This window comes from Oryctolagus cuniculus, chromosome 9, assembly GCF_051225735.1.
Source record: "Oryctolagus cuniculus isolate XC-2025 breed Fujian yellow rabbit chromosome 9, ASM5122573v1, whole genome shotgun sequence".
NCBI classification, from domain to species: Eukaryota; Metazoa; Chordata; class Mammalia; order Lagomorpha; family Leporidae; genus Oryctolagus; species Oryctolagus cuniculus.
The window spans coordinates 32,869,688-32,896,851 of NC_142875.1; the positions used below are offsets into that span (position 1 = coordinate 32,869,688).

Sequence of the window (27,164 nt, forward strand, 5' to 3'; positions counted from 1 at the left end):
TTGAAATAGCCTTTTTTCCCAAATTTTCTAAGCATTTGGTTTTCAAATTTAAAACTTAAACTTTCAGTTTCAAACCAGCTTTATTACATTTTTTTGTTTTTCACTAACCTAAAAGAGAAAGCCATTAATAGTGTGCATGTGTATAATTTTTCCTGAGTTTTATGAAACATAATTCATGTGTTAGAGCCTACATGACTGTAGTGCTGCAGTCATTTATGTTGTCATAAAAAAGGCACTGCTTATGCTTGTTGATCCTTTTTTGTTGTTCAAGATACTATCTATTTTTTAAAAAAAATTTATTTAAGGTATTCGTTTTGTGTGTTTCATATATACAGATTTAGGAACATAGTGATACTTCCCATCCTACCCTCCCTCCTGCCCACACTGCCACCCTTCTCCCTTCCTCTCCTATTCCTGCTCTTAATTTTTACAAAGATCTATTTTCAGTTTACTCTATACTCATAAAATTAACACTACACTAAGAGTGTTTTTTTCTTCATATTATTTGTTGAATTCAGTGTAGGGTGATTTTATGATCCTTTTCTAATGTGATAAAATTGAGCCCTTATCCAAATTCCTGTCCATTAAATTGCATTTCAGATAGATTCCTTTGAGTGATGACTTATAAAAGCTAATCCCAAATAAGACTAATGGTTTCTAAACTTGGTTTTGTGAAATTTTGAGCTCTGTTTGCTGTCTAAAGGGTCTTTGTGTGTGTGTGTGTGTGTGTGTGTGGTTATACTTTAATATTGAAATTGCCAGAGAAGGAGTATATGAGGGACCAATGATAAGCTATAACTTGAAACTTAAGTAGAACTTTTTACTACTAAGGTTTTTAACTTTACCTGAATTTTGAATGTGTTAATTCAGAAAACTGTTTAATGTGCTGCATAGTGTTATTGGTTACCATTTAGCAGGGAGTACAGCTGTTGAACAAGTAATTACAAGACTCATGAGTATCATGAAGAAGGCCAGAATATATGTCTGGGGGAGGTCAGGAAAGACTTCCCATTTTATCATAGCTTGGGAAGATGAAGAACAGTTTGTTGGGACAAAAAGATGGGAAAGGAAACCTGTGAAAGCATTTTAGGTTTTAGGGAACAGATTGTGTGAAGGTCCTAAAAATCAAAGAAAAAAAGATTTTTCTGGAGGAATTGAAAGATACTGAAAAAAAGAGCAAGGGTAAGAATAGCAGTGGATAGAGAGGATCACACAGGACTTGTTGAGTCCCATTAAGGATCTTGGATGCTATAAGGGGAAATCAGTGCAAGACTTTAAGGCAGATGAGTTTTCCAAGGGTTTTTTTTTTTTTTTTTTTTTTTTAAAGCCTGGTTCTATTTTCAGCACAAAATAAAATTCTGTAAGTCTATATTTTATTTGATTTTGTGTTCTCTACAGGGTTTTGACTTTATAATGCATTATCAAGAATGTAAATATTATACTTGTCATTTGAGATACTTAAGATGTTTTCTCACCTTTACCATTTGCTGACATTCATTTCTTTTTGATAGTATGAAGACCTGGAAAATATTTAGGCTCTTTTTTTTTTTAAAGGTAATTTTTTTTTTTTAAGCAGGTATGTTTTTCTATATTTTAAAATAGGCTGGCCAGCACACCGGGTTCTAGTCCCGGTCGGGGCGCCGGATTCTGTCCCGGTTGCCCCTCTTCCAGGCCAGCTCTCTGCTGTGGCCAGGGAGTGCAGTGGAGGATGGCCCAAGTGCTTGGGCCCTGCACCCCATGGGAGTCCAGGATAAGTACCTGGCTCCTGCCATCGGATCAGCGCGGTGCGCCGGCTGCGGCGGCCATTGGAGGGTGAACCAACGGCAAAGGAAGACCTTTCTCTGTCTCTCTCTCTCACTGTTCACTCTGCCTGTCCAAAAAAAAAAAAAAAAAAAAAAGGCTTACATGTAACTAAATGTGGTAATTTAATAAAGTCATGGACTTTTTTAAAATCTGAAAAGACACCTCAAGAACTATCCAGTTCCATAATTTTTAAGAAAATAAAATGGAGAGGAATATAGACCTAGTGGCATACCCAGTGTTTATAAGCTTAGTAGTAACTGAATGCCTGATTTTTTGCTTCTTCTACTCTGTAGTGCTGTAGAGGTAGTATTGTGTAGTTGAAAGAAAACAGGGTTTGTTTCCACGTAGATAAATGTTCAAATCTCAGATCTGCCATTTACTACTTGAGCAATGTAGGCAAATGAACCTCCCTTTTCTTTATTGACATAAGAGGGAGAATTTTGTTTTCTTCTGCAGTTGAATAAGATGAATATTTAAGAGCCTAGCTCTTCCCTCCTCCTCAAATACTGGTTGATTAAACAGAAGTATGTTACATTAGTATTGATACTGTTACTCTTGTTACCACCACTCTTGTTACTATCATGTAACATTTGTGTGCACTCTTGTTAAAATGTTTCATATTACTTTTAAGTTTGGTGAGGTAAGCATTGTAATCTCCGTTTTGCAGGTGATGACACTGAGGTACTAAAGCATGAAGTTAAAGATATTTTCCCATAATGATTTAAATTCAAGTTGAAGTTAAAGATATTTTCCCATAATGATTTAAATTCAAGCTATCTTCTTTGAGAGGCAGGAAGGGGGGGTGGGAACTGATTGACTCTCTCCATTTGCTGGCTTATTTCCCAAATACCTGCAATAGACAGGGATGGGCCAGGCTGAAGCCAGGAGCCAGAACTCAATCCATATGTCTCTCATGTGTGGCAAGGGACTCAACTACCTGAGCCATCACTTTCTGCTTCCCAAGTTGCATGTTAGCAAGAAGTTGGAATCGGGATAGAAGTCCGGATACTCCTGTGTAGGATGTGGGTGTCTCAAGTGTTATTTAGACCATTAGGCCAAATGCCTGCCCCTAAACTTGAGCTTTTGGATTCTGGAACCAAAAACGTTTTTAGTTTACTACTACTAAGTGTGCAGCCTTGGTATTTTCTTTCCAGTTGCTGTATATGCTTTGTTAGTGTTACATTTTCATAGTGGAACTACCATTAAGAAATAGTCAAAGTTCTAAATAAAGTGTCGTGGTTATTGATGTTTTAAAGAGTTTAAGACAGAAACCTCTTTGGAGTTTTTGTATCTTCTGCCTCACCCATGCTTGTTACTGCCATGTTAGAATTTTATTTTTGTTTGTGTATTATCAGGAGTGTTCTTATGGGTTTGCAAATTTTTACCCCTTAACTTTTGATTCTGTTTGCCGCCTTTGATCTTTTCCTTGTCCATCTCTACTGGCTCCTTTCTGCATAGTGAGTTAATTTCTGATTCCTTGAAGAAGATAAACTCAGTGACAGTAGCCATGAAAAATACTGAAATTTTATTTCTTGGCTTTTCTTCTACTCCTTGTTCCCTCTTCATTTAGTCAGATTTTATCTTTTAATCTTACTGATATTGCTTAGTAAAGAACTCACACTCCTTATCTAAACTATTGGAGTTTATTTCCTGGCAAATCTCCCTGTCTGTTCCTTTTTCCACATTTCCCCTTCTGACATGGATGCCTAACCTATTTTTTTTTAAATTTATTCAAAAGGCAGAGTTACAGAGAAGCAGAGGCAGAGAGAGAGAGAGAGAGAGAGAGAGAGATATCTTCCATCTACTGGTTCACTCCCCAGATGACTGCAATGGCCAGAGCTATGCTGATCAGGAGCCAGGAGCTTCCTCTGGGTCTCCCACATGGGTGCAGGGTCCCAAGGACTTGGGTCATCTTCCACTGCTTTCCCAGGCCATAGCAGAGAACTGGATCAGAAGTGGAGCAGCCAGGACTCGAACCAGTGCCCATATGGGATGCCAGCACTGCAGGCTGTGCCACAGCATTGGCTCCAACCTACCCTTCTTTATATCCTATTATTATTGCCTTTTGTAGTAGTTAATTGTTTTAACTTCATTATTAAAGTCTTGGGCACTTAAAAGCAGACTTCAACTCTTAAGATTTATCTCTCTTCCTGTTCTGTACAGCACCTAGGACAGAGCCTTGAGTGAAATATGCACATGAGTATTAAATGCTTTTAGTGGAAATTTCTAGTTTGCAAATTTATAATGTAAGTAGACAGAAGAGGTAGCTATTTAGGCAAAACTATAAAGTCCATCCTACCCTGCCTTAAATTTATTTCAGAGATACATGATGTGCCACAGAGTCAGGTCTGGGTCAGGCTCAGGCTGAAGCTAGCAACCAGTCACTTAATCTGGGATCTCCCACGCAGATGGCAGAACCTCATTACTTGAACTATCATTGGTATCTCCCAGAGTCTGCATTGCAGGAAACTGAAGTCAGGAGCTTAGCCGGGGTATCAAACCTGGGTGCTCTAATTTGGGTCTTGGATATTTTAAGTGCTAGCCTAACTGCCCATTCCTAATCCGATGAATTAGTTGGTGGAAGAGTTGATATTCTGCAGTTAATTAGTGGCTAAAATATTTTTCAGTACTCTCTTCATTCTCATTACCATGTTTCATTGCTGCAGTCTTATGTAGCTTTTCCATCTGAGTGTTAACTCATTAAAATATATTTAGCATTTTTTATATGTTTTAGCACTTTGGCTTATACGACTTCTCAAATAGAATTATTTTATATGTATAAACCAAAAACCAGGGATAGTATTATGAGCAAAGTGGAAAAATAAGAAATTCTCATGTTTGGTGTGTATATATAATGAGAATGACTAATTCAAGCTTGAGCTAAATAGCTTCTAGGAATTTTTTTCTTTCTTTCTTACAATTTGTCTTAGAGAAAAGAATGAAAGAGAAATTTGTAACGATAAACCCTCCCAAACACTTTCACCCTCTTACTACTTTATTTCTGTGGAAAATCCTTTTTAGTTTACAAAAGCAGTAACTTCTGAAATAGGTACGTTTATTTTTAATTTAGGGTTATATTTAGTATCTTTTGCCTGTAACATCATGGAGTAAGTTTAAGATTTGTTACCCAGTGATTCTTCCTGAGGTATTGTATCTATATACAAGCAATGTTTTGCAGTTTTTGTGTAGGGTTCTTAAAATCTGTGTTAGATTTTTTTTAACCTGGCTTATGATGCTTTACAAGCAGCGTTTTAAAATATTTTCCGATTTTTATTTTTAGTACATAGAAATATAATTGATATTTATGTATTGGCCTGTATTCTGCAACTTTACTAAGTACTTTTTATAGCTCTGGTAGTTATTTCATAAATTCTGTTGGGTTTTATTGCACCATTCATATAATCTGAAAATGACAGTTTTACTTTTCTGATTTTTATGCCTTCATTTCTTTTCTCATTACATTGGCTAGAAACTGCAAAGTTGAAGTGGTAAGAAGGAATATCCATCCTGCTCTAGTTCCTAGTCTTAGGGGAAGAGTTTACTGTTTCATTATTAATTTATATCAGCCTTAATTTTTTTGTAGTTGTCTTTTACTAGGTTAAGGAAATTATCTTCTTTCCCTGAACTTGTTGTTCTTGTCATGAAAAGGTATTGAATTTGTAACAATCTTTTCTTTTTTTTTGCATTTTTTGAGATGAATATATGAAATTTTTTCTCCTTTTGTGAACTGGCATATTAAATGTTTTTATTTTCAGATGGCAGGCCTACCTTACATTCCTGAGATGAATCCTGCTTTGTCTTGGTGTATTGTCTTTTTAAATTGATATTGTTGGGTTTGATTTGCTATATTATAACAAGTGGGGGAAGTATTCTGTCTTTTTGTTTTTTTTTTTTTTTCCTGTATAGCTTTATATGGGATTATTATAGGTTTTTCTTATAATGTTTGATATTCTTTGCCAGTGAAGCTGTCAGGGGCTGAAGTGGTTTGTTTGTTTTATATGAGGAATTTTATTTACATATCATTGTCTTTAGTAGTAGGTATAGGTTTGTAAGTATTCTGTTTCTTGTGACACTTTTGGCAACATGATTTTTCTCTTAAATTGCTAAGTTTATTTTTTTGAATGCTGTATTTTTTTTCTTAGAGTTACAGTTTCTTTTATTTCAGAGATAGAGTTACAGACAGAGAGAGGGAGAGACAGAGAAAAGGACTTCCATCTTCTGATTCACTCCCCAGATGGTCGCAACGGCCAGAGCTGAGCAGATCCAAAGCCAGGAGCCTACTTCTGGGTCTCCCATGTGGGTGCAGGAGTCCAAAGATTTGGGTCATCTTCTACTGCTTTCCCAGGCTATAGCAGAGAGCTGGATCAAAAGAGGAGCAGCCAGGACTTGAACTGGTGCCCATATGGAATGCTGATGCTGCAGGTGGAAGCTTAGCTTTCTAAGACACAGCACCAGCCCCATATTATTTAGTTAATAGTTGTTGAGTTTATTGTGGTGGTCTCCCCTTTAATTATTTAATTCTAACTATTTAATTATAATCATATTCTTTTATTTTCTTGATTAATTTTGCTAGTGGTCTGTCAATGCTATTTATCTTTAAGGAACACTGTGAGCTTTTTTCTATTTCAACATTTTCATTTCCTTTTTAAAAACTATATATTTAAAAGGCAGAGTGACAGAAGGGGTAGAGAGATTGAAATTGATCTTCCATCTTCTGTTCACTCCCCAAATGGCTACACCAGCCAGGACTGGTCTAAGCATAAGCCAGGAGCCTTCTGAAACCAGGAGTCTGGAACTCCATCAGGTCTCCCACATGGGTCCCAAGGATTTGGGACATCTTCTGCTGGTTTCCTAAGCACATTAGCAGGGAGGTGGATTGTAAGCAGAGCAGCTGGAATTTGAACTGGTACTCTGATATGGGATACCAGAGGCCTAGGCATCAGCTTAACCCATTGTGCCATAGCACCAACCCTTGGGAATTTTTTTTTTTTTTTTGACAGGCAGAGTGGAGAGAGAGAGAGAGAGAGACAGAAAGGTCTTCCTTTTGCCGTTGGTTCACCCTCCAATGGCCACCACGGCTGACGCGCTGTGGCTGGCGCACTGTGCTGATCCGAAAGCAGGAGCCAGGTGCTTCTCCTGGTCTCCCATGGGGTGCAGGGCCCAAGCACTTGGGCCATCCTCCACTGCACTCCCTGGCCACAGCAGAGAGTTGGCCTGGAATAGGGGCAACCGGGACAGAATCCGGCACCCTGATCGGGACTAGAACCCGGTGTGCCGGCGCCGCTAGGTGGAGGATTAGCCTATTGAGCCGCGGCGCCGGCCAGGAATTTTTGTTTTTTTGTAAGATTTATTTATTTTAAAGGCATTTAGGTCAATCAAGAGAGCACATGTGTGCTTCCATCCACTGGTTCACTCTCCAAATGGCTGCAGTGCCAGGGTTGGGTCAGACTGAAGCCATGAGCCTGGAATGCCATCCATGTCTCCCACTTGGGTCATCTGCTGCTGCTTTTCCAGGAGCATTTGTATACAGGGAGCTGGATCACAAGTAGAGCAACCGAGACTTGAACTGACATCCATGTAGGCTGCTGGTGTTGGTATTGTAGTCAGTGGCTTAACCTGCTATGCCATGATGCCAGCCTTCCCTTCTCCCCCTGCCTCAACCCTGGAATTTTTTTTTTTTTTTAACAGGTAGAGTTATAGACAGTGTGAGAGAGAGAGAGAGAGAGAGAGAGAGAAAGAGAAAGAGAGAGAAAGGTCTTCCTTCTGTTGCTTTGCTCCCCAAGTGGCTGCTATGGCCGGCACTGCGCCGATCCAAAGCCAGGAGCCAGGTGTATTCCTTCTTATAATTTTAAATATAATTCGTTAGTAATCTCTTAACATTTGTTTATTGTGTTTGGCAGTTTAATAGAGCATAATTCAGATGGTAATGGAAAAGTAGAATTAAGAAATAAGTTTTGGTGGAGGTGTTCAGTTAAAACACCATTGGTGGGCCTGGTGCTGTGGCGTAGTGGCTAAAGCCACCGCCTGCAGAGTCGTCATCTCATGTGGGCACCGATTCAAGTCCCGGCAGCTCCACTTCCGATCTAGCGCTCTGCTATGGCCTGGGAAAGCAGTAGAAGATGGCTCAAGTCCTTGGGCCCCTGCACTCAAGTGGGAGACCCAGAAGAGGCTCCTGGCTCCTGGCTCCGGACTGGCGCAGCTCCGGCCATTGTAGCCAATTGGGCAGTGAACCAACAGATGGAAGATTCTCTGCCTCTGCCTCTGCCTCTCCTTCTCTCTGTGTAACTCTTTCAAATAAATAAATAAATCTTAAAAAAAAAAAAAAAAAAAACTACACCATTAGAGACACCTGCATCCCATATCTAAGTGCCTGGGATCCTCTGTCAATTCCAGCTTCCTAATGCATACCCTGAGAGGCAACAGACGATGGCTCAAATAGTTGAGAGCCCGCAATGAGCTGCAAGACCTGGATTGGGCTCCTGGCTGTTGCAGGCTTTTGGGTAGTGAACCAGTGGATAGATCTGTTTGTCCGCCTTTTAACTACATAAATATAAGTTTAAAATATTTTAAAGACAGTTATTTTGGTATAAAAGTTTTTTTAAATCCATGCATTGTTTCTTCATAATTCACATTATGCATAATGCACATAATGCACAAATTCATGAAGATGAATTTTTGGAGACCCTGCATGTGTGTGGATTTCAGAGATTATTTTTTGCACCAAGATAATTTTGTCTTTAATTCCATTTTCCATTGGCTTTTAGAAGTATGCTCATAAAATGCTTTTTATGTAATCATATTTAAAATTTCTGATTTAGCAGAACAATTTATCTCAGATGAAGAAACTTAAACTTTAGTCCTGAGATTTGTGAATGGAAATGAGTCTAACAATTTCTCCTTTTTAAGGAAAAATTTTTTAACATGATTGCGCTAGCAATATTAAAAAAAGGAAACTTAGAAGTAAATGTGTACCATTTAGTGCTACACAGTTTTAGCCAGGCCTTTTGTTTGTTTACTTTTAAATATTTGAGAAATAGGCCTAATGGGTTTATTTGACTCAGCCAAGTTGATATAACAGAATGACAGCATTAGGGGTGTGTGTGTGTGTGTATTTTTCTCCCTAGTCATTGGCGTTATTTCTCGGATAACTTTGCTTTATCTTGTTCATGAAAGAAAATGTCCCCTGGCCTTTTTTCTCCTCTTAGTAACTGAAGGGATGTACCTCAGATAATCTAGTTTTAGGTAGAATGTGAGTTAACTGAAGTGGTGGCCTTTGAAATCAGCCTCTTTCCCAGAGAACCCACCTCTTCCTCAACTTGGAATATGACTTGGAATATAAAATATATTTCTAAATGAATTTTTTTGGTTGGTTCCTGTTTGTAGTTTCTGATTTTCCTTTTTGAGAGAGTTCTGTGTTACTGTGGGTCCGTACTTTGCCCTTTGGGTTACGCTCTTTGCCCTGAATACTAAGCCTTTACATTGATTTTTTGTGATCTAATTATTGAATCTTGGAATGTATGAAGATTGACTTACCTTTGATTTAGACACTTAATAGGTAATTTGTAAGTAACTTACATAAAGCAGTGCTTCTCAGGTGTGTGTGAGGACTCCTGTGATCTTTTTATGGAATCTTGTGAAGACCTGATTTTTCTTTTTTGTTTATGTATATGGCCAGGTTTCCTCAGGTACTTCAAACAAAATAGCACAGCAGATAAATTATAAAAGCAGACATAGACTTATCTATCTTCTGTTTGGCTAGGTGTTAAAGATATTTGCAAAAATGTGAAATATCACTATTCTCATAAAATGTTTTAGAAAATAAAGGGTTTTTTTTTTTTTTTTTTTCATGTAAAAAACCCAGTATTTTCTTTCAGCTGAGGCTGTCAGTAATGGAGTGCTATTTATCCCTGAGCTGTAGTGGGGACATGACCCAAGCTGGGAAAGATGAGTTTAAAGAAAAAAAAATATATTTATATATATGATAAGTTGTAATGGATGTAATGTTATTCTAAACTAACAACTTTCTCAGTTTTCTTAATATTGTAAATATTGATAGAATCTGTTAAAGTAAAAAGCTCTTTGGAATTCTGATTTATAAAGCATAGAGGGATCCTGAAACCAAAACTGTTGAGAGGAGAATAAAAGAACTGTGTAAATAATTTTCAGTGTTATGATAACTCATTGTGATAAGTTTGAGCAGTGTTTTAAGAAATGAATTGTGTGATGCTCATGGGGATATGTCATGTTCAGATATTTTGGTGGTGATTTTATTTTGTATAATGAACTTAAATCTTTGCTACAACTAATCATCATAAACAAATGATCTTTTTTGCCTTTTTATTTGAATGAAGTGACATAATAAAAAATTTCAGTGTCTGTATTATTTGTCATAGTGAAATTTGGAGGTTTAATAGTTTAATACTAAATATAGAATTATGATGGTAGGCACTGTGTCACAGTAGGTTAAGCTGTTCTCTGGGACTCCCTCATCCTACTTTTGGAGTGCCATTTAAACTGCTGGCTACCCTGTGCTTCTGATCCAGCTTCCTCATTAATGAGGAACTACCACCTTTACGTCTGGTTTCTGCCTGGCTCAGCCCTAACTTTTGGGGACATTTGAGAAGTGAACCAACAGATGGAAGATACCTCTCTATTATTTCTGCCTCTCAAATAAATAAATAGGTCTTAAAAAGAATATGAAATCATGACTTTGATGCAAATTAGATATTTTTCTTGAATATAAAATGAAAATTTGGCAGGAACAGATGTGGGTGTATATCCGTGTTCTAAAGTTACTGAGTTAACATATTTAAATTTAATTTTTAATTCCCACTACCACCTCCAGCTCCTCGTTTTCAAGATTACTGAAAATGGAAGCTTGGGTTCAATTCTATCAGTCATCTTCTACTGAATTTCTAATGCTTCCAAGAAACTTGAGCAAAACAAACTTCTTTTTGGAATATAGTACTGGAGTGCTTTAGCTTTCTTTACTTTGCTGTCTCAATCTTATTTTGAAAATCCTAAATTAAAACTAAAGCATACAAAAATGACAAGTGTGTTAGAATTTATTTCTAGGAGTGATTTGAATCATGGTATTTAAACTACTGAGGTTTGGGAGGTTTTATTATAACATTTGACTTTCTGATTACTTCGGTTTCTTTAACTTATTTAGTAGATGCAGTTCCCTTCCCAGATACAGCTAGGGGAGATTAACCCTCATAAATGATCTCTTCTATGCTTTTAAGGGTGTGCACTTTTTTTTTAATTGAAGTTTTATTAGCTGTATAAAGTTTTATTTTTATGCCTATAAAAATCAATGGTTTGAATGACTTCATAGTAATATGCATATTTAATTTGTCAAAGATTGCTAAGGCAGTTTATTTGAGATGCTTGAAGAGTGAGCCATGTTATTCAGATGTTTTTAGTAATAACTTTACTGCATTTTGCTGTACTCTTGTTCTTCATATGTGTTCTGTTAGGCCTCCACCTCAACTGTTTGTGTTGAGTTAACTTGGCCAGGGGTGTCTTTTTCTAGAATCTGAAAGCATGCTTGTTCTCCATTCCAATCCCTGTCTAAATTCAGATCCCTGTTTAAATGTCACTTCATCAGAATCCTTCCCTGATGATCTTATCTAAGATAGTAACTATTTAATCACTTTTTCCCTCTCTTCTGTTTTCTTCCATCTTTCCCTCTTATCCTTGTTCCTCTACGACATTTTATCCCTTTATGTTATGTACATGACAATACATTATAATGTGTATGAATATGTGTATATATACATAGGGTATGTCTCCTCCTCCCCAGTATAAATCTGTGGGAGATGGTCTTTAGTTTTTGTTTGTTTGTTTGTTTTTTTAAAGATTTGTTTATTTGAAAGAGTTACACAAAGAGGATAGGCAGAGAGAGGGAGGTCTTCCATCTGCTGGTTCACTCCCCAGTTGGCTGCAATGGCCGGAGCTGCGCTGATCCAAAGCCAGGAGCCAGGAGCTTCTTCTGGGTCTCCCATGTGGGTGCAGGGGCCCAAGGATTTGGGCCATCTTCTACTGCTTTCCCAGGCCATAGCAGAGAGCTGGATGGAAAGTGGAGCAGCTGGGTCTTGAACCGGCGCCCGTATGGGATGCTGGTGCTTCAGGCCAGGGCTTTAGTTTTTTGAGTTGTGTCTTCAGGGTGTAGAATAACATCTGACATAATAGGTGCTGATTAAATGTTATTGAATTATGACTGCAGTATTTGAAAGATAATCACCAAACCCCAAATAACCAGTCACAAAGCCAAGTGTTGTGAACATGGAAAAGGAGTTTTTGATAGAAATGAACTGTTGATTTAGTGAGATTAGTTCTTGTATTCCTTCTCCTTCAGGTACTGTTAGGCCCAGAGGCTGCACACATTAGTAAGATGTTCTGTTTTTGAATTCCCATAATTTTTTTGATAAAGCTCTTCTATAGTTTGCAATTTACCTATAGGTATAGATAATTTTTAAAAATTAGTTTTCTAATATATAATCAGTAATGGAAAAGAATATTGTATTTTGTATAGGTTTTTGCACAATATCTTTTGAACAAAATTAAACCTGAAAATTATACTTTTTTGGATTTGTAGGACATTTATTGTCCATTCCAGATTTTTTTATTTATTTTTTTATTTTTTTGACAGGCAGAGTGGACAGTGAGAGAGAGAGGCAGAGAAAAAGGTCTTCTTTTGCCGTTGGTTCACCCTCCAATGGCCGCCGCTGCCGGCGTGCTGCGGCCGGCGCACCGCGCTGATCCGATGGCAGGAGCCAGGTACTTCTCCTGGTCTCCCATGGGGTGCAGGGCCCAAGTACTTGAGCCATCCTCCACTGCACTCCCTGGCCACAGCAGAGAGCTGGCCTGGAAGAGGGCAACCGGGACAGAATCCGGCGCCCGGACCGGGACTAGAACCTGGTGTGCTGGCGTCGCAAGGCGGAGGATTAGCCTAGTGAGCCACGGCACCAGCCATTCCAGTTTTTATCTTGCTAAGGCCTCTTCAGTTTATGCTTAAAACCATTCTAATGATAGAAAACTCCTTTGCTCCAGGTAGTTTACTCTGCCTTTGGGAGGCCTCTGATTATTAACGTCTGTCTCTATTTTAGGCCAATTTTTTTTTTCTATTTACTGGTTCTAATGATATACACATGGAAAATATATTGAATTAGTATAATAATTTTTCCTTGTGGTAGTCCTTCACTTTTTTGAAGACTTACCAACTTTTCTCAGACATTCAGTTCTTTAGGCTGTGGGTTCCTAGTAAGCTGTATTATAATGACATCTATTTTACTGTTATGATCATTTTCTAAGAATTTGTTCATGATTATAAAAGGTGGTATCTAGAACTAAAATCGTAGTGCTCTATTGCAGCGTTGTTCTCTCACTAATTCTCAGTTTTCTATTTTCTATTGCATCTTTATGACTTACCATTCCTCCCAACTACTTCATATAAGTTACTGTTAATTAAAATACTCAAAGTGTTCATCCCTACCCTCACCCATCAGTTTTCCACAAATGCTATTGGTAAGTCAGGTTTCACGCCTTTCTTATTTTGTAGTTTTCTGGTTTTCTTTGGTCTTCTCGACCCCCTCCTTCCCATTCCCAATGCATTCATACAGAAGAGTAATTCGAGTTACAGTGCTCTTTGGTCACTATCACTCATGATCAGATTTTGTTTTATTTTTTTAGAGATGAAATAGTAATGGAACATAGTGAGAATTTGGTCTAAATTCTAAGTAGGTAGAAAGACTTTTAATACTATTTCTTAATGCTTAAACATTTTCAAAATATGATTACTCCTCCCTACCCTTTGTGATATACATGAAGATTTCAGTAACATTAAAAAAAATTGTTATTTGAGAGGGAGAAAGGGAGAGAGCAGGGAGCACTCCCACCTGCTATTTCACTCCCCCAAAATGCAAATTCTATTGTTTTGCTATTAAGTGTGAAATTATGAGTCTTGCTTCTACTATACAATTTGAACTGTAACAAATTTTTAAAAAATTATCTGGGGGCCAGCCCTGTGACAAAGCAGGTTAAGCTGCCATTTGCAATGCTGGCATCTCATTCAAGTGCTGGTTTGAGTTCCAGCTGTTCTGCTTCCTATCCAACTGCCTGCTAATGTACCTGGGAAAGCAGCTGATGGTGGCCCAAGTGGTTGGAACCTTGCCACTTATATGGGAGACCAGGATAGAATTCCAGGTTCATGACTTGCCTGGCCCAGTCTGGGCCCATGTGACCATTTGGGGAATTAACCAGCAGATGGAAGATTGATTTTTCTGTGTGTCTCTGCCTCACTCTCACGCTCACTCTCTCACTCTCTCACTCTCTCACTCTCTCACTCTCTCACTCTCACTCTCACTCTCACTCTCACTCTCTCACACACCCCCCCCCCCCCACTCTCTCACTCTCACTATGCCTTTAAAATAAATAAATGATTTTTTAAATATGCCTTTCAGGCTATTTAAAGCATTTAGAATTTCTGTGTATGGTAGTTTCTTGTTGTGGCTATTGGTTTTTGATTCAGTTCAAATTGCTTCCTGCAGAAGATATTGATCAAAGATGGCTCAGAATTTTTTGGCTTGCTGTATTGAACTAATTTTTGGACCACAATAATTCCAAAATTTACAGAATTTTTCTCTCAGAGTATTAGCTCCTAACATTTTAACTCACTTTTAGAGTGTCCTATTTGAGAAATGATTGTGAGGATGGAATAAATGTATTTATTTAAGAGAAATGGAAAATGACAAGTCCTAAGAAAGGCCACTATTAAATTGAAAATTCACAATAATCAAATGATATTCAATCAAATGTTAAGATCTGGATTCAATGTAGAGATTCCAAATTTGATAATAGCCATTAAAATAAAACATTATATAACAGTAATAGTAATATGTATCATGATTTCTAGTAACTGAAGTATGTTTAGCTTGATGTCTCAGTTGATGTCTGGTCAATTGTGCACATTTCAGTTGCTTAACATATAAGTATTGTTTCATGGTCCGTTATAACAGTTTTACCAGATTGCTAAATGCTAGCATATTTTGCCTCTCTAGATACATCATGAAGTTTTTGCCCCATGTTTTCATGTTATTTCATCATAGACAAATATTTCCATGCTCATTATGATAAAACATGAAACTCTAAATAATTTTCATTGTATTGTAATGAAAATTTTTTTTTTAACAGGCAGAGTGGACAGAGAGAGAGAGAGAGAAAGGTCTTCCTTTGCCATTGGTTCACCCTCCAATGGCTGCCGCGGCCGGTGTGCTGCGCTGATCCGAAGGCAGGAGCCAGGTACTTATCCTGGTCTCCCCTGGGGTGCAGGGCCCAAGTACTTGGGCCATCCTCCACTGCACCCCCAGGCCATGGCAGAGAGCTGGCCTGGAAGAGGGGCAACTGGGACAGAATCTGGTGCCCCGACTGGGACTAGAACCCAGTGTGCCGGCGCCGCTAGGTGGAGGATTAGCCTATTGAGCCGCGGTGCTGGCTGAAAATTTTCTTGATATAAGTATATTCCAGTACATTTTTGAAAGAAAGTGGAAGTCTTAAAAAATCATGCAGCACTGAAATGGATTTCTTAAGCTTTTTGTTTAGAATAAACTCACATAAAGTTTTTGTAAATAAATGGAAATAAATTTATGAGAAGATTTGATTCATAATTGCTGATGAACAAATTACCCTGAAACTTAGTAGCATAGAAGACATTTGTGATTCCCCTGTTTCTAGAGTTCCTGAATTTAGGAGCAGATAAGCTGGGAATCTGACCTCATGAGATGCAAGCTATCAGTCAGGAAAGCAGTCTTAGGGTTCTTTTGGGACTTTAGAATCTGCTTCCAAGCTCACTTAACTATTGGTCTATGGCAAGAGGCTTCAATTCTTTGCTAGCTATTGGCTGGGACCCTATTTCATTGCCACTGGGTGTTCTCCATTAGGTTTCTTAAGTGTCTTTAGGACGCTGTTGCTGATTTCTCTAGAACACATAATAGGGAGAGAACAATGAGGACACTTCAGTGCCTTTTATGACCTAGTTCTAGAAGTCAGACATACCATCATCTCTGCCATATTCTGTTAGAAACAAGTCACTAAATTGAGCCCACTCTCAAGGGGTGGGGAATTACAGTTTTGAAGGGAGGGGTAAAGAATTTGGGAAGTACTTTAAAATCACCATAATGATGCAGATAAGGAAGTCTTATACTCTATATGATAAATTCTATTCTAGTTCCTTAATAAAATAGTTCTCAACTCTGACACTATTATAACCTGTGGAACCTTTATAAAATACAACAAAACAAATTGAAGATGGTTGAATTATACCTGTTCACTTGCAATTAGGTTTTTTTTTTTTGTAGGTGATTCTGTTGGTATATCCCAAATTCTTCACTGTATTTAAGGTATAGCTTTGATTTAGTGACATTATTGCTATGCTTTTATTGAACTTTTATATTTTAGATATGTATAGGAATTAAAAGATTTTGGTATGTCTTGCATTATTTTCTAGCTTTAATGTGTATAGATTATTAATATTTTAGCATTTGAACTTTGTGTAGAACATGAAATCTGTATCATGTTTATATTAGAGTTAAAATTGCTAGCAGTTATTACAAAAACAAGCAATAAAAATGAGTTGAAGGATGTTGTGTCACATGTATCATGTGTGAATCTGTTTTTCTTCAAATGAACTATTTATTCTTTTCCTCACTACTCATTTGAAATTGTGTGTCTCTCTTGTGACTCCCCCAATATCTTATTTCTTTTTTTACAAAGCTGTTGCTGAGCCTTTTTGTCTTTAATATCCTTGTAAAATCAACAGGTTTCATTTTTGGTACTCAGTTAGTTGTCACCGATCAGGGAGAACATATGATGTTTGTCCCTTTGGGACTGGCTTATTTCACTCAGCATGATGTTTTCCAGATTCCTCCATTTTGTTGCAAATGACCAGATTTCATTTTTTTTTTTTACTGCTGTATAGTATTCTATAGAGTACATGTCCCATAATTTCTTTATCCAGTCTACTGTTGATGGGCATTTATGTTGATTCCAGGTCTTAGCTATTGTGAATTGAGCTGCAATAAACATTGAGGTGCAGACATCTCTTTTATTTGCCAATTTAATTTCCTTTGGGTAAATTCCAAGGAGTGGGATGGCTGTTGAAGTGAAATGGACACTATGAGAAACAATGACGTGATCAGCCCTTGTCCTGACTGTTGAGGAACAACTTATTACTTTATCCCTTTTAGTATTTTTTTATTCTTCTTAATACTATTGGTTGAACTATTTAATTAACACACAGTTATTCTTAGGTGTTTAACTGAAAAGTGATCCTTGTTAAATATAAGAGTGGGAATAAGAGGGAAGAGATGTACAGTTTGGCACATGTGCAATCAGACTTGCCCCAAATGGTAGAGTTAGAAATGTGCCAAGGGATTCCAATTCAATCCCATCAAGGTGGCATGTACCAATGCCATTTCACTAGTCAAACTGATCAGTTTTAGTTCATAATTGGTCATAATGATAGGATTAAGAGTCAAAGGGATCACATAAACAAGACTAGTGTTTGCTATTACTAACTGATAGAATTAAAAAGGAGAGAACGATTCAGCATGGGAAGCGGGATACACAGCCGACTCATAGAATGGCAGATGTCCTAAATAGCACTCTGGCCTCAGAATCAGCCCTTAAGGCATTCAGATCTGGCTAAAAATCCCATGAGAGTATTTCAGGCATGGAAAGCCAAGACACTGTGGAAAAAAAAAATGACCTAAATGAAAGATCTCTGCAAGTGAGATCCCAGCGGAAAGAACAGGTCATCAAAGAAGGAGGTACCTTTCTCTGAAGGGAGGAGAGAACTTTGGAGAATGAGATTTAGGTTTAAATCTTCTTTTATATAATTGCTGTGTTGTTTTGGTCAGTCTGCCAAATTTTTTCCCAAGTCTCTTTCTTCATCAGTAAATTGAGAGGTTAGTGAGTATGTACAGCTAGGAGTGGAGTGCATGGCACAGACAGATTTAGTAAATGTTAGTGGTTAACATTGCTGTTTTTTTCCACTGCAGTTTACTTTAAGTTGTAAAATGATCTTTAGGGGCCAGTGTTGTGACATAGTGAGTAAAGCTGCTGCCTGTGATACTGGGATCCCACATGGGCACCAGTTTGAGTCCCAGTTGCTCCACTTCCCATCCAGCTCCCTTCTACTGACCTGTAAAATTTATTCACATTTAAGAGTCACTTTCATTTCTTTCTTTTTCTTTTTTTTTTTTTTTTTTTTTTTGACAGGCAGAGTGGACAGTGAGAGAGAGAGAGACAGAGAGAAAGGGCTTCCTTTGCCGTTGGTTCACCCTCCAATGGCCGCCGCGGCCGGCGCACCGCGCTGATCCGATGGCAGGAGCCAGGAGCCAGGTGCTTTTCCTGGTCTCCCATGGGGTGCAGGGCCCAAGCACCTGGGCCATCCTCCACTGTACTCCCTGGCCACAGCAGAGAGCTGGCCTGGAAGAGGGGCAACCAGGACAGAATCCGGCGCCCCGACCGGGACTAGAACCCGGTGTGCCGGCGCCGCTAGGCGGAGGATTAGCCTAGTGAGCCGCGACGCCAGCCCTCATTTCTTTTTTTTAAAGATTGATTTATTTTATTTAAGAGGTAGAGTGACAGAATCTCCCATCTGCTAATTTATTCCCCAGATGGCTTTAGTAGGCCAGACTGGGCCATGCCAGAGCCAGGAGCCTGGAACTCCATCCAGGTTTCTCCCATTGGTGGCAGGGGCCTAAGTGCTTGGGTTGTCTTCTTTTGCTTTCCCAGGTGCTTTAGTAGAGAGCTGGATCAGAAATGGAGTAAGTAGCAGGGATAGGAACTACCATCCATACAGAGTTACAGCATTTAGGCAATAGTTTAACTTGCTGTGCCACACCCCTGGCTTCCATTTTTTTTGTGTGTTTATAGTCTTTTTTTTCTTTTACATTGTTGCTCTTGATAGATAGAAACTATGTTTTAGAAGAATTTGCCTTTTTATGATGAATAAGACTATCTGAACATTTTCCTCATTTGTTATTTGACTCTTTTTTATCTTGCAGGTTGTCCTTTTTACAAAAATCAAAATATTATGATATAGATTTTGCATTATAATTGAAAAGGTCTTCATTATTGCAGTTAGAAAATAACTCATTACAAAATAATTCTTTAATGGTTTCATGTTTTTATAGTTTTATATATACTGTAGTAGATAGACTATTATGGATTCAAGTTAGTTTTTTAAGATGTAACTGCTAAGTTGTCTCAATCATTTATTGCATAGTTTAACTTCTTTATTGATTTGGATGCCACATTATAAAATCAAATTTTTAATATATTTGGCTCTATTTCTAGACTTTCTTTTCTGCTATATAATATACCGTGTGGTATGTTATTAAGAGATGATGGCTATGTGTGGCATATAAGATACAAATATAATGAGAACGTGTTTCTTTAGTGCTGTCCTTGACTCAAGTGCTTTTTATATGTATTAACTTAGTTACTTAATTTTGTTTATTACACTACTAAGTTCACTTGTAACTGGAATTTCCAGGATAGTTGTATATGGCTGTTATACATGGCAAAATTTCCTTCAACTTTGCTTTTTTCTTTAGCTGTGATGCAGATCCATCAGCCCTAGCAAAATACGTTCTGGCTTTGGTAAAGAAAGACAAAAGTGAAAAAGAGTTAAAAGCATTATGTATTGATCAGCTGGATGTATTTCTTCAGAAAGGTAAAATCTTTTGTTTTATGATACTACTTTGTTTGCTTAAGGTTGTCCACAGAGTATTCAAAGAACTCAATAAAGATACAGGTTCTAACTGTATCGAAGTTGAATAAAGCATATCATGACTGATTATATCCTTAATTGATTTAAAATGGGAGTTTCTTTTCATTAATGTCCTAATGTTCATTTTAGAAGCATGGTGGTATTTTTTTCTTACATAGGTTTACAGTTTAAGACCATGACTGGATAGGTGTTTGTTTATTTAAAGATGGTACTACTTGGGAAGCTACTTCGCTTTATTGCTCTCCGACTTTTTGCACTTTGCTGACACCTAGGTTAACAAACTGTTTGTGTTTGATTCATGAGTGGGACTGAATGGGGAAGACTAGTTGTGGTTAGAAGCAAGTACTCCAGAGGCTTGGGCCATTCAAGTCCCCACCACTCTGAAAACTTGGATTTTGTGTCATGACACTCTGATTGGGAAACTATTGGTCTCAGTATAATTTCTAGGTTTATAAAAGTACATATATATGATATTAGAGATCTGATGTAAAGAAGTGGAGAATTAATATCTTAGCAAATGTTTTTTTATCTGTGGTTTTTGTTTTTATTTTTAGAGACACAGATATTTGTGGAAAAGCTTTTCGATGCTGTGAATACGAAGAGTTATCTACCTCCTCCGGAGCAGCCATCATCAGGAAGCCTGAAGGTAGAATTTTTTCAGCACCAAGAAAAAGATATAAAAAAGGAAGAGGTAAGGATCTTTGATAGACCTTATACATTCTTTAAATACATACAAGGAATAATTAAACCGAGTTTTTAATTTTTTTTTAATTTAACTTATTTATTTATTTTTATTTTTTATTGACAGACAGAGTTAGATAGTGAGAGAGAGAGAGACAGAGAGAAAGGTCTTCCTTCCGTTGGTTCACTCCCCAAATGGTCACCACGGCCGGCACTGCGCCGATCTGAAGCCAGGAGCTAGGTGCTTCCTCCTGGTCTCCCATGTGGGTGCAGGGCCCAAGGACTTAGGCCATCCTCCACTGCCCTCCCGGACCATACCAGAGAGCTGGACTGGAAGAGGAGCAACTGGGACAGAATCTGGCGCCCCGACCGGGACTAGAACCCGGGGTGCTGGCGCTGCAGGTGGAGGATTAGTCGAGTGAACCACGGCGCAGGCCCCGAGTTTTATTTTATCTCTGTGTTAGGAGTGTTCAGGACCACCCACGTTTGATGATTTCATTAGGAGTGCTGAAAGGACTCAATGTGTAGTCATTATAACTCATAGCTGTGTTTTAGCTACAGCAAAAGGATACAAAGCAAAGTCAGCAAAAGGATACAAAGCAAAGTCAGCAAAGAGAAAATCTATGAGAAAATCTGGTAGAAAACAGCTTCCAAACTCCTTGCAGTATTGCAGGATGCACTTGCCCTAGCAACAAGTTGTTTTAGTACATGTGAATTAAAGGAAGCTGCCTAGAGCCAAATGCCAGGGTTTTTATTTGATGCTGATCATTTAGGCACTGTATACCTAGAATATATCAGACTCCCAAAAGGAAATTAGATGTTCAACATAAATCATGTTATTCTCATAAATCAAGTAGAGTGAGCCATTCTTACCAAGAAATGCTGAGCACTCTGCAGAACTCAGGATTTCTAGAAGCCAACCAGCAGCCAGTTGTATAAGCAGGCTTCTCTAAAGATAGCCATCTCAAGTCTGCTTTTAATTCTTTTCTCTTACAGACATGGGGTCTTAACTGTGTTCTATGAAAATTATTAGATTGAGTTTAAATCTATGTGCTTTTGTCCTACATATATTTTGTAGGGGACTTTCTATTTTATTTATTTTTATTTGTGAGGCAAAGAGAGCAAGTGATCCCATCTACTGGTTTTCAACACAGATGACTTCACTGGCAGGACTGAGCTGGACTGGGACCATAGCTGAAGCTGAGAGCTGAGAACTCAATCCAGGTCTCCCAGATGGGTGACAGGAATTCAATTACTTGAGCCATCTCACTGCTGCTTGTTAGAGTATGCGGTAGCAGGAAGTTGGAGTCGGGAGCCAGAGTTAGAGACTGAACCCAGGCACTCCAGTGTCCAGGAGAGTGTTTTAACCACAAGGCTAAATGCTTTCCGTTAAGGGACTATTTTTATTTTTATTTTTATTTATTTATTTGAAAGGCAGAGTTACAGAGAGGCAGAGAGAGAGAGGTCTTCCATCCGCTGGTTCACTCCCCATATGGCTGCAACAGTCAGAGCCACATTGATCCAAAGCCAGGAGCCAGGAGCTTCTTCCAGGTCTCCCATGCAGGTGCAGGGGCCCAAGGACTTGAGCCATCATCTCCTGCTTTCCCAGGCTATAGCAGAGAGCTGAATTGGAGTTGTAGCAGCTGGGACTCGCTGGTGCCCATATGGGATGCCAGTACTGCAGGCTGTGGTTTTACCCACCACAGCACAGCTCCAGCTCCATGGGACTATTTTTAACATTGTTGAATGCAAGACTTCACAAGACAATGGAAATGTTCATACTTTAAGATGCTTTTAAATGTTTATATCTTATAATCTTCTCCATTCACTCTTATTTAATAGGTATATAATATAGTATTTCAGGTCTTATCAGTTTAATGTTTAAAGATTGAAATTTTAGGAAAATTATAAGAAGTCTTCAAAAAGATCATGGAAAGTGTGTATAATATTTTAATGCCATTTCCCTATGAACTTTTTGAAATGCTATCATAATGTTGGCCGTTAAGTCATTATACCATTTCCCGGCATTGGGTAAAAAAAACAAAAAACAAAAAAAAATAACTTGGGCCTAAATTTTGATTTTTTCAAGTTATTGCCTTGTGACATTGAAAACATTCCTTTTCTGAGGCTCACTTGACTGAGACGTTGAAATATTATAGTGGTGTGAAGAAAATAAAATATATGTAAAATCTGGCATAGTGTCTGGTATGGGATGCAGTAGCATCACAGTAAATGAAAGCTGCTATCATTGTTGAGAATATGTGTGATGGGAGATATGATTGTAACCTTTGTTTTTCCCCCTCATACTTTTTCCCCAGATTATATAAACAATATATTTATTATGAAATAATATATATTTATAATATGTAATAATTCTCAAATATCTACCTCGTATCTAAATGTATTTACACATATGGATATATGTGTGTGTGTTTATTTATTTATACCTGGTTTTCCCAACATCCCAGATAGTTCTATCTGCAAGAAGAGATCAAAAGTATAATTTTATAACTGAGCTTATTTTATACCTAAAAGGATATAGGTTCTGTTAGGACAATGAACATTGTGTTTATAAAATATAGTAATTTAAGTTTTGACCACTAATGAAGATTTTGATTAGTTTCAGATTTTTACTATTACAAATTATGCTTTAATCTTTTAAAAAAAATTTGAGTAAATGATAGGCCCTTGGGTTTGAGAAGCAGTCTTCCATCAAAGCAGGTTATTGGTTAGTCTTACATTTATTGATTTAGTAGTATAACATCAATGCTTTCTTGACTTAATTGTGGAGGATATTTAGCCTTGATATTTCAGAATTGTCAAAATGACAGATGGCAGTCTCATTTTTTTAAATGCTGTGGGTGTACTAAAAGTTCCCAGAGAAGCATGTACTATGGAATATGGTATTCTGTCAACATAAATTAACTTCCAAGAATGCAGTGAAGTAAAGAGAAGGGAAAAACTGCATCAGGAAGAATGTATTTGTATCAATTTTTTTTGTCTGGATTGGGAAGAGAGTGTGGATAGGAAGATAATAAAAGTGCTTTAAAATGTCAAGCTATTGAAAGAAGGCTTTAGCTGGTGCCATGGCTCACTAGGCTAATCCTCCGCCTTGTGCCGGCACACCGGGTTCTAGTCCCGGTCAGGGCGCTGGATTCTGTCCCAGTTGCCCCTCTTCCAGGCCAGCTCTCTGCTGTGGCCAGGGAGTGCAGTGGAGGATGGCCCAAGTGCTTGAGCCCTGCACCCCATGGGAGACCAGGAGAAGCACCTGGCTCCTGCCTTCAGATCAGCATGGTGCACCGGCCACAGCGCGCTGGCCGCGGCGGCCATTGGAGGGTGAACCAACGGCAAAGGAAGACCTTTTTCTCTCTCTGACTGTCCACTCTGCCTGTCAAAAAAAAAGAAGGCTTTAAAGAGTGTTTCTTCTAGTTCAGTGTATTAGTAGAGTTTCCATTTAATTTATCTAATCCAAGTGGCACACTTTTGACAGAAAGAAGCTGTTACTTAAAGGGATGCTAGAAAAGCTGCTATAAACTATAACATGAGTACTCTGTTTGTAGATACTCTGTTTCAGAATGTCTTAAGAGTCTTATTAAAAATGCAAAATCTTGAGCCCTTTTGTATTTACAAAAGTTAGTGTTCAGTATTTCTTGAGTTTGTTTTACCTCTAAAGCCTTTTATTCTAATCATATCTGTTTATGTCTTACAGAACCAGTGTTGTAGATATTATAGTCTGGAGAAAGTATTACTAATCAAGGCAGTATTTATGAATGGAGGCACCTTGTAAGACCCAGTGTAACGGGAAACTGTAGAATATTTTGTCTTACAGATTTACTGATTTTCAACTATTTTCTTTTGATGACTTGAATATTTCAAATGTATTTTCCTTTGTTCCTTGATGTGTTTAGTGCAAGACTAATCCCCCCCACCAAAAAAAAAAAAACATAAGTGCATATTAGTATTTTAAAAGAAGGAATAAAATTGACTTTCCATGAATTATGTTAAAATGAGGATATTTTAAATGTTTGCTTAATGTTCTTATCTGAAGATACATACTTATGATTTTTCTTTACCATTTGTTTCAACTTTGAGTGGATTGCCTTTTTATGGCTAAATTAAATAATTGAATAATTCTAACTAGTAAAGAAGTTTATTTTGTTTGAATATTTAGGAGATAATAGTTTTCATATATTCTATTAATAATTTTAATAATTAAAACACTGAAATAGTAACATGGCAAAGAAGAGTATCTCTTTTTTTTGGTTTGTAAGATCACAAAAGAGGAAGAACGAGAGAAGAAGTTTTCTAGAAGGCTAAATCACAGTCCTCCCCAGTCAAGTTCCCGTTATAGAGAAAATAGGTAAGTGGTTATTGAACCATGCTTAATGTTTAGACTTTGGTTGCCTTATGCATAGGAACAAGTAATGTGCTCTCTTTTGTTGGTATAGCAAAGTAACTAGGTGCTTTTCTACCATGAAAACCTAGGTCTGTTTTGTAGCTCTAAGGTAAAAGGTTTAGAATAAAGCTTGGCATATGTTAGTTATTATTTTTATTGCTAACTTCAAATCCAGTGGAATTTTAATGTAAGACTTTTTTTTGGCTGAAGTTTCCCTTTAGTGTCATTAGATTATTTTTATTTTGTTCTTTAAAGTTTTCAAAGTGTGTAGAGTACAGTGAAAATGATAGGCCTATGAGAATATATGTACAAGACAGTATGTACCATAAGACATGTATTGATGCTTTTAGGTACAAATGTCTGATGTGTAGATGCTGTTGTGACTAAGACTAAAGAATAAGACTAAAGACTAAAGGTTTCCTTTTATTTAAAAAGGATTTTGGAATATTTAAACTCGGGTGTTTTTTTTTTTTTTTTTCCAGTTTGAGTAATTGGCATATAATACAAATGTGTGGTAGGGTAAAAAGTTATAATGTTATCAGAATTACATACAGCTTTGGCACTTAAGAGTTTTTCTTGTATCCACTTGAAATTGTCTATAAACATAAAAGCAACTATATATATTTTTTTAGAAGTCGTGATGAAAGGAAAAAAGATGATCGTTCTCGCAAAAGAGATTATGACCGAAACCCTCCTCGAAGAGATTCATACAGAGACCGGTACAACAGAAGACGGGGGAGGAGTCGCAGTTACAGCAGGAGTCGAAGTCGAAGTTGGAGTAAAGAGAGGCTTCGTGACAGGGATAGAGATAGAAGCAGAACTAGAAGCAGAAGCAGAACACGAAGCAGGGGTAAATAATACATACATGTGTATATTTTGGTTAGCATTCTTTTATTATTATGAAAAACTCCAAATGTAAGGTTTATTTTAAATTATTTAACATTTTGCCACTGTTATCTTCATTTCTTCTATGTTGTTCTTGTGTCTTGTGGTCTAAGTAAAAGCTTTTTAAAAGTTTCTTTAAGAAATTTCATTCCGTGCAGAGTAAAATCACAAATAATTAACACTGCACATTCATCAGGATGGCTACAATGAAAAAGATTGACTATATTCAGTGCTGGTGAGAATGTAGATAAACCAGAATTCTTTGGAAGACACTTTGTCACTGTCTTAAAATGTTAAACCTAAACCTAGCATATGACTCAGCCAATCCACTCCTAGGTATTTAGTAAAAAAATGAGAATATAAGTCTACTCACTAAGACTTATACAGAATTGTTCATGTAATAGTCAGAACTAGAAACAACTGAAATTTCCATCAATATGTAAATGGATTAAGACATTTTAGTATATTTGTATCGTAGTATGGATAAAAAGCAAAGAGCTACTGTTAAATCATGTAGCAAAATGACTGAACCTCAAAATAACTAATTTGAGTGAAAGAAGTCAAACATACATAGGTATATAACATTTTAGAAAATATCAACTAATCTGTTATGGTAGAAAACAAATTAGTGTACTAAAGGAGGCCTGGATTAGGAGTGATGAGTGTGTTCATTTTGAATTGTATTGGTTTCATAGGCATACGTGGATTAAAAAATCATTGAATTGTACATTTTAAGCATGTGCAATTCATTGTGTAACACTTATCATTTCAGATATGATTTGCAGGAGCATGTCATCTCTAATATGTGTAATTTTACTTTGAATGCGTATTATTGAAAGGAAAACATTGTAAAACAAGTAAAATACCTTTGAGTAAAATACCTTTGCTCTAATTTAGAGATTTTTTTCTACTCTAATTAATACTGTGGCCTTTGTGTAAGATGTATATTCTGTTATATTTTTCTTTTTTAAAAAATATTTATTTATTTATTTGAAAGGTAGAGTTACAGAGAGGCGAAGAGAGAGAGAGAGAGAGAGGTCTTCCATCCTCTAGTTCACTCCCCAGATGGCCGCAACAGCCAGAGCTAGGCCAGTCTGCAGCCAGGAGCTAGGAGCTTCTTTTGGGACTCCCATGTGAGTGGAGGGGCCCAAGGACGTGGGCCATCTTCCACTCCTTTCCCAGGCCATAGCAGAGAGCTGGATCGGAAGTGGAGCAGCTGAGACTGGAACGATCAAAAGTGGAGCAGCTGAGACTGGAACCATGCCCATGTGGGATGCCAGCAGGCGGCAGCTTTACCCGCTATAACAGCCGGCCCCTGTTATATTTTTCGTAGAGTGTTTTCCCCCACTGAGATCTAGGTAAAGGAGGTCCCTTTGCACATTGCTTCATTTACATAATTTCCTTAATATCTTACTGTTTTCGTAGGGACCATATAAAGCCTAGTTTCTTGGCTCATGTTTAACATGAACTTCTCTTCCTCTTTGCCCACTCATTCTCTTACTGATCTATTTGATGCAAGGTAACAAGTATTCATCACAGGGAAAAGAGCCATACTTTTATTGCATATTTTGTTTTGTGGGCTACAGTTATGAGACTAAGATT

At 37.6% G+C, this 27,164-nt stretch overlaps 1 protein-coding gene across 31 annotated transcripts in view; it reads left to right on the forward strand.

The window, feature by feature from the left end:
- RBM26 (RNA binding motif protein 26) overlaps positions 1 to 27,164 on the forward strand; it is an 88,821-nt gene that overhangs the window by 2,836 nt on the left and 58,821 nt on the right. For all 31 annotated transcript variants that reach the window (XM_089303516.1, XM_089303522.1, XM_089303526.1 and 28 more), the window contains exons 2-5: positions 19,425 to 19,543; positions 20,155 to 20,291; positions 24,553 to 24,641; positions 25,310 to 25,527. In XM_089303516.1, coding sequence (XP_089159642.1) covers positions 19,425 to 19,543; positions 20,155 to 20,291; positions 24,553 to 24,641; positions 25,310 to 25,527 — 563 coding nt within the window. The remainder of the gene's footprint in view (positions 1 to 19,424; positions 19,544 to 20,154; positions 20,292 to 24,552; positions 24,642 to 25,309; positions 25,528 to 27,164) is intronic.